We start from the raw sequence: 15,361 nt of genomic DNA on the forward strand, positions 1-15,361 counted from the left end.
ACTTACACCCCCGACCTTCAGCTCTTCCTACTTGCTGTCTGAGTCTCTCCTGGTGTCTTTCTGCTCCGTCAGCCTGTCCTCAGGAAGCACTGCTGCTCACATGCGTGATCCATCCCCTCCCCTGGTGGTCTCCCCTCCCCTTCTCCTTTCCCCTTCATCCCTGATCTCTGCAGAGACCCCTCACTCCATCCTGAAGCCCCTCCTTTCTCTCTCTACTGCCCAATCACAGGCTATGGCCTTTTATAAATCAGTGAATTTTTTTGGTTTTTTCAAGACAGGGTTTCTCTGTGTAGCTCTGGTTATGCTGGAACTCACTCTGTAGAGCAGGCTGGCCTCAAACTCAGAAATCTGCCTGCCTCTGCCTCCCAAGTGCTGGGATTAAAGGCGTGCGCCACCACTGCCCAGCTAAACCAGTGAACTTTAAATTGGGGAGTAAGGTTTAAAGAACAAAGGCTGGTATATGAAAGGATTTGCTTGTCTTGGGGTACAGCATTTAGCATTTCAATACACAGCACCAGACAAACCCCCATGGGACAGACAGCCATACACCCAGGGCAAGGCCAGCAATGTTCACAGAGGATGGGCAGCCATGCCCCATCCCCCCAGTAAGCTGTGTTCATTTCCCTCCAGCAGGAAATATGCTGGTAATGGATATTGTCCACCTAGCCTGGGGTTATCACAGCAGGCAGGTGTGGCTGGGAAAGGGACAATGACAGTGGCCACAGCGACCAAGTTTAGCGCCCACTGAGCTTGCTACACAGGAGGAAATAGCAATGACAACAACCTACAGCCTGTCAAGCCAGAGGAGCCAACTGAATTGGCAGGCACAACATGGCCCTGGTCCTCTTTGACTGGGGCCTGGCCTGCTGTTCAACAATCCTCACTAAATCTCTCAGGTGTGGGGACAGGCAATGTAGCCCCATCCCTAGTGCAGGGGCCTCAGCCTTCCTAATGCTGCGACCCTTTAATATGGTTCCTCAGGTTGTGGTGACTCCCTCACATAACATAACATTACTTTAATTGCTACTTCATAAGTGTAATTTTGCTATTGTTATGAATCATAATAGAAATATCTGTGTTTCCATGGACTCCTGTGAAAGGGTCATTGTACCCCCAAAGGGGTTGCACCCCACAGGTTGCCCCCAGAGGAAGCAGGCTGACTCAGGGAGAAAGGCTATGGGGTAGGGGGAGCTGACTGGTATAATGTCTGCTGTCCCTGCCTTGCTAACCTTCAGCAGCGCCCTAAGCCGCTCTCATCTGAGCTCGACTGAGCCCTGGCTTGGAACGGACAGCAGTGAGCCTGCAGAGACTGTGAAAGGCTTCACAAGTGAGTGTGGCAGTGCTAATCTCTGAGGGTCTTATGAAGACAAACAGCTTAAAGAACCATTTCCTAAACATCTAGAGATGAAGGACAACAGGGTTGTCTCAAAGCTATATGGTTTCATCTCAGTCCCCAGGGTTGGCTACCTCCCTACAAACTTGGTAGCAGTAAACTACTATGGTCTCCAAAATTACAAAACAAAATAAAATAAAGGTTATTTGACCACTGCTGTTGGTCACCACTTGCCTCAAAAATTAAGAAGAAAAAAAGTTAAATCAGAATTGATAGACCTAAAAGAGAAGACCCTTCTGTACATGGCCAGAATTGTCCTTTTATGAGATCAAGTGAAGGGCTCTGGTCTCTCCTTGGAGTGCGTACTGTGTGTCCAGGGACAGGGGCTTGGGCTGTAAGAGCAGAAGAGGGAACTCTGGGAAAGAGAAGTGTATCAGTGGATGTGTTCTTTATAGTTCCACAGCTGACTGATGCCTGAGGACGTTCTCTTCACTGCTTGGCTTTCCTGTCAGGCAGGTGTGCTTATCTTGACCTTATCATTATAAGAAATAAACCTGGAAGCTCCTACATTACTGACTGGCTGTTGTGATGCTGTAGGTGCCATGCAGGCTGCCGGGAGAGCAGGTGTCACCAGCAGTGCTGATCAGTTATGGTCAAAACACCAGGCGGGATGCACCTGCTATACAATGTGAGTGACGTGCTTTAGTATGGGAGTTAAGGCCTCCCCCACAGGAGGGAACTCACATATGCTACTGCAAATCAAGATAAAAGTCCTGTAGCTGTGAATGGTGGCAATCCAACTACTGTTGCTTTGTTAAAAGGGCGTGATGAACCTGTCAATTTGTCCTCTAGTTATTCTTGCTTTCAGTCACAGATCACTGTCAGCCCCAATCTGTCAGGGAAGGAAACTTCCTTGTGAAAGGGGTGGGAAGTGGTTTTTCCAGACAGGATTTCTCTGTGTGTACCCCTTGCTGTCCTGAGACTCACTGTGTAGACCGGGCTGGCCTCAAACTCACAGAGACCTGCCCGAGTCTGCCTCTTGAGTGCTGAGACTACAACCACTTTACCAAAATGATGGTTTCTGGGAACAAATGGCTGCTGTGGTGGACAGTTACCCGGCATGTAGCCATAGATGGACATCTAGGTCACGTCCCCCCAAGCTCAGGGAACCTTGTGCTGCAAGAGGGAGCAGAAGGAGTGGGAGAGATGGGGGTGGCAGGGAGTGCTGGGTAGCAATTTTCTCTGAGTTGAAACAGTCCTTTCTGAGATTTAAACAATCTTCTCAGACCCTGGAGAGCTGAAACTTAGAAGATTTCCAGGCTCTTTCCAAGGATGTAAAGGCACGGTCTGACTAGGAGGGGGACTCTCTAGCATGTTAGTTGCCTGTCAGTCATGCAGAGAGCTCCAGGGTCCCACCTCCTGAGCTGTCACCCACACTGGGATGGGCTCTGGTGCTGCACTCCTCTAAGTAGCCCCTCCCCCACACTCCTTTAAGTTACCTCCATTTGAGTCAATGGATTGGACTGGGTGGTATCACTACTCTGATCAGTTGTTAGTTCCCTTTATCGGGTGAGTAGATAGCTGTTCTCATCTCCCCAGAAATGATGTGACACAACAGTGTGTGTGTATGTGACTGAGTGTGTGTGTGTGCACGTGCGCGCATGTGTTGCTTCTTTCTCTGGAACCATGTTAGCCTAGCATATTGTCACCATAACTCTCCTCTGGGTCAAGCCATCAGTCCCCAGAGCCGTGGGGAGTGGGACCTCAAGCCTAGGGGTCAACACAAAGGTTTCCTTTTTCATAGTAACAAAAAAGCTGATGGGACACACACACCGAATAATCGTTGTTGTTTCTACCCCTTTGCAAAGCTTTCAAATTTTTTTAGCAACTTGAAGCCTGCATCCACTGTGCTTTTCCAGCAATATTCTCTTAGCCTCTGGCTCAGACACATCCCTGAGCCCATGACTGCCATATAAACACCCTTGGTGACCACTGTACTTGGATGTCTAATGGTCACAGAAAGAGGATTTCCAGACTAGCTCCCCCAAATCTATTGTTTCCCTCAAGGGTAAACTCTGCCTCCATCTTCCTTCTGACATCCCTCTCCCTCACTCCAGCTCTGCCTTCCCTTCTCCAGTGACCTCAGGGCCTTTGTACAGATAATTCCCCAACAGAAAACGAGCTTCATTAGACATACCCTTTTAAAATATATTTTTAACATTTTTATATATCATTTGAGACTTCACATATGCATACAATGCATTTGATCATATCTACCCCATCCCCCTACACCTCTCCCTGACTTTCCTTATGTCCCTCCCAACTTCAGGTCCTCTTCCTTGTTAATAACACACGGAGTCCAATTAGTGGTGCCCAGAAACACATAGACTGAGCTCACCTCTCCCCTCCTCTGGGTCTCTCAGGGTCTTTCTCTCCACCCCATCTTCTCAGGTCCTCACATCAGCAATGTCTGATGTCTTCCCCAGCATTCATCATCATCTAAAACTCTAATACATACCTAGAGTCTCTGAGTGTCTTCTCCCTATGCTTCATCTTAGTAAAGAGGCAGGCAAAGGAGAGTCTTGCCTGGACCTGTGTTGGCAGCATCTAATAGTCCTGGCCAGTGATGGCTCTCAAAGTCACTTCTTAAAAGAAATGAAAGCAGCCTTGTAGTGTGAGAAGAGTTATAGGAACAATCAAGTGGAGCCTCGCACACATTTAAAGCTAAGACAGCACAAAAATCATCTTAATCCTTGTACCCCACATCCCAGTTGGATCTGGAACTCGCCCTGAGAACTGGAGTCCCCTCCCTGTCTCAGGGCCACCCATTGTCACTCCAGGTTTCAGTGTGTCAACCCACCTACTCCTTGCCCTAAATTTTAAGGCTCTTCCTGGTGGCAAAGAAGCTGAACTGGAACCCAGTGGGTAGCAAACACATTTCCCCTTAACCTGGCCTGGGGGCGGGGCATCCCTGAAGTTAAATCATCCTGCCAGGTAGTTCAGCTTGCAGTAGAGAGTCAGACTGGCCAGGGGGATGGCTAAATTCAGGCTGAGAGTATCCACCGGGGAGGCCTGTGGGGCGGGCACGTGGGACAAAGTGTCTGTCAGCATCGTGGGAACCCACGGAGAGAGCCCCTTAGTACCTCTGGACCATCTGGGCAAGGAGTTCAGCGCGGGTGCTGTGAGTTCTTGGGGAGCGGGCAATGGCGACTGTGGAGGAAGGGGGCCTAGGGAGGGCCATCCTCGGCATACTAAACAGCCCTTCCTAGGAAGAAGACTTCGAGGTGACGCTCCCCCAGGATGTTGGCGCTGTGCTGATGCTGCGAGTCCGCAAGGCACCCCCGGAGTCGCCCTTCCCGCTGGTGTCTTTCCCTCTGGATGCCTGGTTCTGCCGCTGGTTCCAGCTGGAGTGGCTGCCTGGGGCTGCACTGCGCTTCCCCTGCTATCAGTGGCTGGAAGGGGCGGGGGAGCTGGTGCTGAGAGAGGGAGCAGGTGAGGGCGCCACTGGACTGGCTGAGGCTGCAGGAGGCGCACAGCAGGGTAGAGGAGGCTGGGCTTGGGGAGTGGAGAGGTGAACTGGTGTGGACACCAGGAAGGGGCAGAGGGGGAAGGAGGGGACTGGCAGGAGCAGAAGGTGGTGGCAGTCAGCTGGCAGTGGAAGAAGTGTACCCGGGGTGAGGGCACCAGAGGGTTGACAGTAGTAGGACTGAGAATCAGAAGAGTATCCATTCCATCCACTCCCCCTCCCGCAGCCAAGGTGTCCTGGCAAGACCACCACCCTACACTGCAGGACCAGCGCCAGAAGGAGCTGGAGACCAGGAAGGGCATGTACAGGTGAGGAGGGAGATAGCGACCTCTGCAGGAGGATTCACTTATGGGACTGAAAGCAGCCAAATCAAGGACTAACCCCAGACCCAGCAGTGTTAGCAATAGGGGGTCACCTGCAAGAGAAGCAGATTGGCAGGACCTCTGACTCTGTCCCGGGCAGAGAGACTTGCATCTTACCACGCCTTTCTGGTGACTGTCACACGCTGAAGTTTGAAACCCACTGTTCTAACAACCCTGCCCTGTGTCTTCTGCTTCTCCATCTCTTGTGATAGTTGGTCCTTTTGCTTCTCCTTTTCTCTTACTGGTCGGGTTGCTGCTTTCTGCCATAAATCCAGTCAGAACTCCAGGCTTTTAAGGGGCACTCCTGGCATTATGTCAGAAAAGGCGGGCACTCAGGCCACCCCATACTACTAAGTGAGAATCTGCATTTTACCAAGATTCCCCCAAGAAGCCAGTACTAGGTTGCTTGAGACAAATGGTTTGGCCACCACCTGGTGGCAGTCCGGCAGTCCACTTTAACTGTAACTCATCCTTTGACATCAGAAGCTCAAATCTAAAAGATTTCTCATTGTTCAATTGTTTGTTGGATACTGGTTATTGATCCTAAGTCCTTTGCATTCTGAGTAAACACACATTACTGACTTATGCCCGGGTCCCTCTTAATTTTGTTACTTTTTTATAGATGTGCGCCAGGCAGTGCTGTGCTGCCCTTCATCCCCAGCACTCTGGAGGAGGAGGTAGACTGAGCTCTGATTTTCAGAGTAGCCTGATCTACTGAGCCAGTTCCAGGATAGCCAGGGCTACACAGAGAAACCCTGTCTCAAAAATCCAAAAATCAGAAAAAGAAAAACACCCCGTAATTACATATTTTTTTACACTGTACATCTGAATGTACACGGCCTATCACATACATGCCACAAGCTATTCCATGTATGTGGAGGTCACATACATGTGCAGTAACTGTTTAATGCTTAATTTTTTACTTTTTATTTATTTAGTTTTATTTTTTATGCTGGAGAGTGAACCTAGGACCTTGTGCATCCTCGGCGGGGACTCCACTGCGGAGCCATGGTCCCAACCCTTTTAAATTATTTTGGTTGGAGTAAGCGTCTCACTACATTAGCCTCAACTCTAAAAGACTGTTTTTTATATGATCCAAACACCAAATGTTAAGCTTGTTGGAGCAACATTTTATTATTTCCCTGAAAGGTCTTTGGCTGTGGCTTGCATGGTTGTGGGACTTAGACACAGTCACCTTAGGCCAGGGCAGAGTAGAACCGACATGGTCCCCAATGTGGAGGCTGAGCACCCCTGTGTCACATGTCTGCCAAGGCCGGTGACCACTTGGGGTGACCTCTCGCCAGGCCCCCATCCCTTCACAGGGTTCATCTGTGTGGGAATCCTGTGGTTCCGATCAATTAAAAGAGACGTGTGTCAGCAGAATACAGGGGCTATCAGGGAAAATAGACCCATCTCAGACCACAAATCTAGGTGATTCCCTCTCAGGATGCTTTTCCTCCTCCCCTCTCTCCTTGGCTCTCCCTTTTCCCGTCCTTTCCTCCCCCATCCCCCTGCTTTCCTGGAGTCCCACTCTTCCTAGGTAACAGGCCCAACATTCACATGCTTTAATCCAGATACTCAAGAGACCCCGGGGCTTTGGATCAGCTCCAACCTCAAATTCCTCCAATTCACCCAATTGGGTCATGTGCTCAGAAGTCTCCCTGTGGGGACATGTAGCCTGCATCCAATCCTGTGAGCCTAGGGGCAGGGAGTGTCTCAGGGAAGCCCCTGCTGGCAGAAAGGGGCTACTGTGGCCAGGCCAGCGTCCCCTGGGGCAGGGATTCTTCTGTCTCCATGCAAGGGTTCCTAAGGCCACAGCTGACCATTCATTCACCTGTCCCCCTTCCAGCTGGAAGACTTACATTGAAGGCTGGCCTCACTGCCTCGACCACGAGACTGTGAAAGACTTGGACCTCAACATCAAGTACTCTGCGATGAAGAATGCCAAATTCTTCCTTAAAGCCCACTCAGCGTGAGGATGCCTCCCTGTCTGTCGCCCACAGTCCTACATTCTCTCTTCTCCTCAGTTCCCTACCTCACTTCTATGGTTCACTTAGCCCTGCCCAAGGCGTGGTGTCCTATCCTGCAGGACAGTGGCTACCTTAGGGCACTGACTGTCCTAGGCAGACAGAGAAGGGTCTTCTCGGCCTTGCGCCTCATCCCCCACACACACCCCATCTTCCCTCAGGTTTACAGAACTGAAGATCAAAGGGCTCCTGGACCGCACAGGACTCTGGAGGAGTCTGAGGGAGATGAGAAGGATGTTTAACTTCCACAAGACTCCAGGAGCAGGTGAGCCTCTGGGACAGGATCCTAAGCTCTCTGGGATATCAGTTCCATCTCTGCCAGGAGGCGTGAACAAAATTAATTATGTAATTAACGATGAGCAACAATTCACCTTGTGACTTTAACCTGCTCCTTGCCCTTCCCCCTAGACCTTAAATTTCCCATAGACACAAAAGAGGTGGAAGGCAGAGGGGACCCTTGACCTAATCCAAGTTAAACTATGATGGGGCTGTGGACACAGGCCTCACAGTGAAGTCAGGCTGTGGTCTCTCATAAGAGTCAAAGTCACATCATTAGGTGAAAGCAGGACCCACCTGGTTTTCAGGGTGTCCCAGGATGCTCTAGCAGGGGCTTTCAGTGAGGATGAGGGGCATGGGGCAGCGAGGGCTGTTGGGACAGGGGAAGGAAAGATGAAGGCCGTGAAGATGGAAGAATGGGACAGCTGTAAGAGAGACAAGATGCTGTAGCCCAAGTGCACTAAGGGAAAGAGAGTCGGGGAGCAGAAGTCACGGCCATGTTTGAGCGGGCTGTGGCAAGGCGGAAGCTTTCCTAAGCACAATATGAGGCCAGTGACTGGCCAAGTGCTGGGGACGGCACCACTTCACGTGCTGCCATGCACTGGGTGGAGGCTGAGGAGACAGGAAGATCAGCCACGGGGTGCTAGCTGAGGACGAGGTTGGTGGCTTCATCAGGCCAGGGCCGTGTAGGGATGCAGTGGACAGGTGGGCAGAGACACCGAGGAGGGAGAGCCCGTGGCTAAGTGGGAGGAGAAGGAAGTTGCTACCTAGGGAGATTCTAGGCTCTGCATGCACAGTCAAGGGGATGCCAGGAAGACAGTGGAGGCTGAGCTGGAGAGGAGCCCACAGTTGTCCTGCACTGGAGGCTAGTGAGCAGCCACCCAGGCTGGGTTCAGGTCGACCGTGTGTGTATGATGACAGACTGACATTAGGGAATAGACAGTAACCAAATCCAAGGGGTCACACGAAATCACTCTCATAAATAACTAGGCAGTCAGGAGAGACAAAAGAGAACTCCCCCATGCAAGTGAGGAGGAGACCTTCAGGAGCCTTGGTGACTGGCCCCCTCTCCCCTCCTGCAGAGTATGTGTTCGCACACTGGCAGGAAGATGCCTTCTTTGCCTCCCAGTTCCTAAATGGCATCAACCCGGTCCTGATTCGCCGCTGTCGAAGAATCCCGGAGAACTTCCCAGTCACTGATGAAATGGTAGCTCCAGTGCTGGGCCCTGGGACCAGTCTGCAGGCTGAGTTGGAGGTAGGTGGGGCCCAGACTGCAGGCTCTGCAAACCCCATTAGTTTCCTCAGGCTCCTCCCCGCTACTGGAGACAGAGGGACCAACTTATGCCTTGCAAGCCAAGAGCCAACTCTCAAAATGCACTCCCTGGGTAACCCTGGGTCTTCTTCCTGCCCCCTGGCCCTGCTTTGGGAAGCCAGGTGCAGTCAGGGCTCCCCTTTCTCCTGCAGAAGGGCTCCCTGTTCTTGGTGGATCATGGCATTCTTTCTGGAGTGCAGACCAACGTCATCAATGGGAAACCTCAGTTCTCTGCAGCCCCGATGACCCTGCTGTACCAGAGCTCAGGGTCCGGACCCCTGCTGCCCATCGCCATCCAGGTCTGTAAGAAGGCAGGAGACAGGGGCAAGGGCAATGTGCACAGGGTCCCACTGAGTGGGTGACAGATACTGACACCGCCTGCCCCCCTGATGCCCTTGCCCACCAGCTCAACCAGACTCCCGGGCCAGACAACCCCATCTTCCTGCCCAGCGATGACAAGTGGGACTGGCTGCTGGCCAAGACCTGGGTACGCAACGCTGAGTTTTCCATCCACGAGGCTGTCACGCATCTGCTGCATGCCCACCTGATCCCAGAAGTCTTTGCCTTGGCCACACTGAGACAGCTGCCCCAATGTCACCCTCTCTTCAAGGTCAGTGGCTCAACAAGTTGGCCCAAGCCAGACATGGTGACACACAGCTTTAATCCCTGCACCTGGGGGACTGAGGCAGGAGGACCCATAGGAGTTTGAGACCTGCCTGGTCTCCATAGCACAGTTCCAGGAGAGCCAGGAGTATTACACAGAGCCCCTTTCTCTAAACACACAAGGTTACATAGCCTGTAGCCATGCCTATAGATTCCTTGGATCATGTGGTGTCCTGTGGTGCTTCTTCTAAGCAGCCTTTCCTCAGTTGGCCTTATCCTCTCACACTTGGGTGCAGGGCTCCCAATCTGACTGAAGAACACAGGTAAGGCCATATCTGAGGCCTAAGAGAAATCAGAACATGTAAGCCTCTCTGGGAGGGGAAGCCCTGCCTACTCAGAGGAAGGTTAACTTGGTGAAGGAAACAAATGACTCCCGTGAGGCCCTGGAGGCCTGTTCTGTGCTCTTCACTCTGAGTCTTCTCACTGTGACTCCCAGCACCTGGTTGTCTGAGGTGCGCTATGAGGAACAGCTCCACATGGCCAGGATCCAGCCCAGCTTCTAAAGGAGCTCTGCCTGCCACGGGGCTAGGAAATCCTGGGAAGTTCCCAAGAGGCTCATTTGACAAATTGATCTGGTGTCAGAGGAAGGAAAAGGCCTCCTGGAAAGCCTTAGAGATGTGCTATGGGGCCTAGCCTTCTTCACTGGGTAGGGAACACTGTCACAAACTGTGCCCTCCTGTCCCAGCTGACTCTTTCTGTGTGACTCACAGGGTGGGTGGTTTGTGGGGACAGGTTTCGGCTCCCCAATTTTGCCATCTCCTTGCAGCTGTTGATTCCTCACATGCGGTACACACTGCACATCAACACGCTCGCCCGTCAGCTGCTCATTGCCCCTGGGAAGGTGGTAGACAAGGTAGGAGCTGCCTTTGTAGGGCTGGGCACTGTTCAGGTGGAAGAAGATGGAGGTCTGGGTGGGCATGGCCCCTGTTACCCTAGCACCTCTGCTGCCCCTGCTTTTGAAGCCAGGACTTCTCTCCCTCAGTCCACAGGCCTTGGCACTGGGGGATTCTCTGACCTGATAAAGAGAAACATGGAGCAGCTGAACTATTCTGTCCTGTGTCTCCCTGAAGATATCCGAGCCCGAGAGGTAGAAGACATCCCAGGCTACTATTACCGAGACGATGGGATGCAGATCTGGAAAGCAATACAGAGGTGAGGGAGCCATCCCCAGGAAGCCACGTGGGCAGAAAGACTGGGCAGGAGATGGGGTGCACTGGGAAGGTTCACAACAAGGAGGCCTTGTGTGGGTTACCCCGGGCAAGGGTGCTTCTCAGAGAGGAGCAGGGTTGGAGTCAGGGTCTGAATGCCTGTATTCCTTGCAGCTTTGTCTCAGAGATAATCAGCATCTACTACCCAAGTGACACATCTGTCCAAGATGACCAAGAGCTCCAGGCCTGGGTGAGGGAGATCTTCTCTGAAGGCTTCCTCAGCAGAGAAAGCTCAGGTACAGGGACCTTAGCCCTTGGGCACAGCACCACCCCGGCCTCTCTGTGAGGTCCTCAGTTCCCCAGGATGCCTGGCCCCAGCCCAGCTCTTCTGACAGGTATGCCCTCCTTGTTGGATACCCAGGAAGCCCTGGTCCAGTATGTCACCATGGTGATATTCACCTGCTCAGCCAAGCATGCAGCTGTCAGTGCAGGCCAGGTAAGGAAAGGTCAACCCTACAGCTATTGTTACGGAGTCCAGAGTCTCGGTCTCATTTTCTCCTCTCTGCTTTCAGTTTGACTCTTGTGTTTGGATGCCCAATCTGCCACCTACCATGCAGTCACCGCCACCTACTTCCAAAGGCCAGGCACGGCCTGAGAGTTTCATAGCCACACTCCCAGCAGTCAATGCCACATGTGATGTCATCATTGCCCTCTGGCTGCTAAGCAAGGAGCCTGGGGACCGTGTAAGTGTAGACCTAGGACTCAGGCCAGGCTAGGCTGGATAGGGATTTATGTGTTGTTTACATTCTGTGGCCCGAAATTCCCTGACCCTGCCCCCCACACACACACATACCTCAATTTCCCAATAACTTTAACCCTCAACTATCTCATAGTGAGAATCAAGTATTCAAAAGATAATGAAAACTCACTTTCATTAATGATGGTAACATGAGACTAAATGCTCCTTTAAATCCTCAAATTAAACAGTCTAATTGCTTACAGATCACTGTCATTTAGGAAAAGCTTAGGATAGAGACAGGGTGAGGCTCAACCAATGATTGTGTAAGATGATGGGGCCTGGGGACACACTGTGGGTGTGGCCAGCCATGGTGGGTTGCAACTGCTGCATCTTGCAGAAGGTGGAGAGCTCAGCAGCTCTACCTTGTGCTTGGTCCCCAGAGGCCGCTGGGCCACTATCCAGATGAACACTTCACAGAGGATGCCCCGCGGAGAAGCGTGGCTGCCTTCCAGAGAAAGCTGATCCAGATCTCCAATGGCATCAGGGAGAGGAACCAAAGCCTGGCACTGCCCTACACCTACCTGGATCCTCCCCTCATTGAGAACAGCGTCTCCATCTAAAGTCTTGGAGAACACAGTCCCATGTGACGTGTAGACCTCTTGACCATGCCTCTCCACACTAAGTGTCACAGAGAGAAAGTAGTCTTTCAAAGTAATACAGGTCCCCAAATGCTTCTCCTGGACAACCAAGCCCTATCTTACTCACCCCTGAAACACACACACAACACACACAGACACACAACACACACAGACACACAACATACACACAGACACACACACATAATACATACACACAACACACATACAGACACACACACACACATGTAATAAAATCAAAACAAAGCTAAATTCCCACAGAATACAGGATCTCACAGCAGAGAGCCATCAAATGTTTCGAGACCCTGAGCTGTAGCTCTGATTAAGGACTCTGCTGGTTTCCTTTGTATCCCATTAACCAAGGACTGTAACAGAAGCACAGAACCCCGGGGCCACTGCACACAGTCACAGACATCTCACAGTCACTGACATAATTCAGCTATCAGACAGTCTTCTTGGCTCCACAGGAAACCAGTCAACCCCGAGGTCCATCATGACCTACGACCTCACACTGTGATGGTTTAGCACTGAGAAGGGATTACTGGAGTCAGGCACACAGAGAAGAACAGAGCGAAGGCATGGCCCCGAGTGGAAGAACACTGCTGCTCCTCCAGAAGACCAGGGTAGCTCACAGCCGTGTGTCATTCTAATTCCAGGGCCTCTTGTGGCCAAGAGGACTCCAGGTCACAGGGGGAACACCAGTAGACATAAAAAATACGTTGTTTTTTTTTTTTTAAGAGAAAGGGACATACTACCATTTCTAGTTCACCTCTTCTCAAAGCCACCCCTAAAGTGAATTGTAAACCAGGCACCCTTTCCAGAGAATTAGAAAATATTCTCAAACCTCTAATACCTTGCCATCTAAAGTCCATCTTCATTCTAGAATTCCAATATTTTGTGCACGTTCTCCAGTTCAGTGGGAGAAGGGTTGTTTGGTTTAGAAAAGTTGGTTTGATTTTGTTGGGTTTTTGTTTTCCAGCTTAGACTCCATGGACATTCATTAATGTAAGAAATGAGTCCATTCTAAGTCACTTGGTCATTTTCATATTACTGACATCAAAGTTTTGGGTCTTCAATTCCATAAAATTTTTATGAAACAATACTCTAAATATAACATATACACTTGGGTTGGAGTGCCCCCTGGCTGAGCAGTTACAGCTCTTCCTGAAGACCCAGGTTCTATTGGTTCCCAGCACCCATGTTAGTTATAGTCAGTCTGTAAGGCCAGCTCTAAAGGACCAGAGGCCTTGACAGGCAGAGCACTCCTGTAAACACACACACACAATATGCACGTGTTAATGATGGAAATATGGATAGATAGATAGATAGATAGATAGATAGATAGATAGATAGATAGATAAATTGATTGGTTGATTGATTGAATGAATATATATTAATCCAACCATTGAATCCAATAAGCCCAAGCTTCAGAAGGACAGTGTGGCCAGGCAGTGGTGGAGTATACCTCTAATCCCAGCACTTGTTGGGGAGAGGCAGGAGAATCTCAGCGAGTTTGAGGCCAGCCCAATGTACAGAGTGAGTTCCAGGGCAGTCAGGATTACAGAAAAACAAAACAAAACCAAAAAAACAAAAACAAAAACAAACAAAAAACAGTCTTAAAAAAACAAAAGAAGCGGGGCAGTGGTGGCGCATGCCTTTAATCCCAGAACTTGGGAGGCAGAGGCAGGTGGATTTCTGAGTTCGAGACCAGCCTGGTCTACAGAATGAGTTCCAGGACAGCCAGGGCTACACAGAGAAACCCTGTCTGGGAAAAAAAAAAAGGAAGGAAGGAAGGAAGGAAGGAAGGAAGGAAGGAAGGAAGGAAGGAAGGAAGGGCACTGCAAACTACCAGACAGCCCTTGAACTCATCATTTTCCATTAATGCTCCTGTGCCAAGATATGATGGAGAGTTATGCACCTCATGTACTGATTTGGTGTCTGTCGATGAGCAAGCCCTTTGCATGGAGAGATGGCTGGTGGTCGAGAGTGTGCACTGCTCCTCCAGAGGACCTGGGTTTGGTTCCCAGCACCCACATCATGTGGCTCACCACTGCCTGCAACCCCAGCCCCAGGGGGATCGGACATCTCTGGCTTCCCCAGGCACCTGCACTCACATGCACATACCCACAAGCAGACACACACACCTGCACATCCCTTTAAAAAATAAAAATCAAACCCTAAAAAATAAACAAGTCATTCTTGATTGCTTAAGTCAAAGGAGGAGGTGGAACTATGTGGCTTTGAGTACTCTGCTGTTAAGCCCTGTGGTTTCAGGTAGGACTGGAAATCTAGCAAGCAGCTGAGACACAGGAGCTGAAGCCCACTCTCCTCGGCCTTGAGGTGGGAAGAGTGAGACTCCTGCTGACTTCTTCCCGTGACTTACTTGCCTCAGTATTTAAACTTCGTGAAGAGGGCTGTTTTCCAAACACTGAGTGCCAGGAACCCATGATGAGGTTGCACCCACTAAGAACCACGAGACCTTCCCAACATGTTCCAGATGACCTTTTGTCCCGATTGGGTTGGAGCCACATGACTGCATCTGGTCAATGGACTACGAGAAGAAGCAATGCTGGCCACGTCTGAGATAAGCAATTTGGAGCTGAGATGCCCCTTTCCACTGCAACTCTGAGGATGCCTTGCAGACATGCTGTGTAAACTCCAAGCTCACAAGCTTGGGAGAACGTAGCATCCAGCCCAGCACAAGTTCTTCGTAAGCACATGCTGAATGCAGGAATTGCTATTCAAACAATTCCCAAAGCCCTCTTAATTATCTATGTCTTCCCCTAACTAGATCATGACTTTCTTGATGGTAGAAACTAAACCTTTTCATCTTTAGATGATATATGCCCAGTCCTGTACCCAGGCACGAGAGACATCCAACCATTTTTTCTGTTTAAGAAGAAAATGCTGCTGCTGGGCAGTGGTGGCACACACCTGTAATCCCAGCACTTGGGAGGCAGAGGCAGGTGGATTTCTGAGTTCGAGGCCAGCCTGGTTTACAGAGTGAGTTCCAGGAGAACAGGGCTACACCGAGAAACCCTGTCTAGGAAAAAAACAAAAACAAAAAACAAAAAGAGAGAGAGAGGAGAAGAAGAAGAAGAAGAAGAAGAAGAAGAAGAAGAAGAAGAAGAAGAAGAAGAAGAAGAAGAAGAAGCCGGCCGGGCAGTGGTGGCGCACGCCTGTAATCCCAGCACTTGGGAGGCAGAGGCATTTCTGAGCTCGAGGCCAGCCTGGTCTACAGAGTGAGTTCTAGGACATCCAGGGCTGTACAGAGAAACCCTGTCTCGAAAAAACCAAATCCAAAAAAGAAGAAGAAGAA

At 50.6% G+C, this 15,361-nt stretch overlaps 1 protein-coding gene across 3 annotated transcripts; it reads left to right on the forward strand.

Annotated features, from left to right (window-relative positions):
* Positions 1–4,367: 4,367 nt before the first annotated feature.
* Positions 4,368–12,006, forward strand: LOC127694689 (polyunsaturated fatty acid lipoxygenase ALOX15B). 3 transcript variants are annotated; one of them, XM_052196281.1, is made up of 14 exons: positions 4,368–4,514; positions 4,603–4,825; positions 5,086–5,167; positions 7,071–7,193; positions 7,410–7,513; positions 8,607–8,779; positions 8,989–9,135; positions 9,243–9,446; positions 10,266–10,352; positions 10,482–10,651; positions 10,822–10,943; positions 11,043–11,143; positions 11,220–11,390; positions 11,827–12,006. In XM_052196281.1, exons 1-14 carry the CDS (start codon positions 4,368–4,370, stop codon positions 12,004–12,006), a joined length of 2,034 nt encoding a protein of 677 aa, XP_052052241.1. The 3 variants fall into 3 exon arrangements, with proteins under 3 accessions (XP_052052241.1, XP_052052242.1, XP_052052243.1); XM_052196282.1 differs by lacking the exon at positions 10,266–10,352; XM_052196283.1 differs by lacking the exons at positions 10,266–10,352; positions 10,822–10,943 and having other exon boundaries at positions 10,482–10,637; positions 11,042–11,143.
* The last annotated feature ends 3,355 nt before the right edge of the window (positions 12,007–15,361 follow it).

Source organism: Apodemus sylvaticus, chromosome 10 (genome assembly GCF_947179515.1).
Source record: "Apodemus sylvaticus chromosome 10, mApoSyl1.1, whole genome shotgun sequence".
NCBI classification, from domain to species: Eukaryota; Metazoa; Chordata; class Mammalia; order Rodentia; family Muridae; genus Apodemus; species Apodemus sylvaticus.

Coding starts and splice junctions, on each gene's coding strand:
- LOC127694689 (XM_052196281.1), top strand. CDS start 4,368: ATGGCTAAATTCAGGCTGAGAGTATCCACCGGGGAGGCCTGTGGGGCG. Junction 7,514..8,606: donor CCACAAGACTCCAGGAGCAG/GTGAGCCTCTGG, acceptor CCCCTCCTGCAG/AGTATGTGTTCGCACACTGG. Junction 11,391..11,826: donor GCAAGGAGCCTGGGGACCGT/GTAAGTGTAGAC, acceptor CTTGGTCCCCAG/AGGCCGCTGGGCCACTATCC.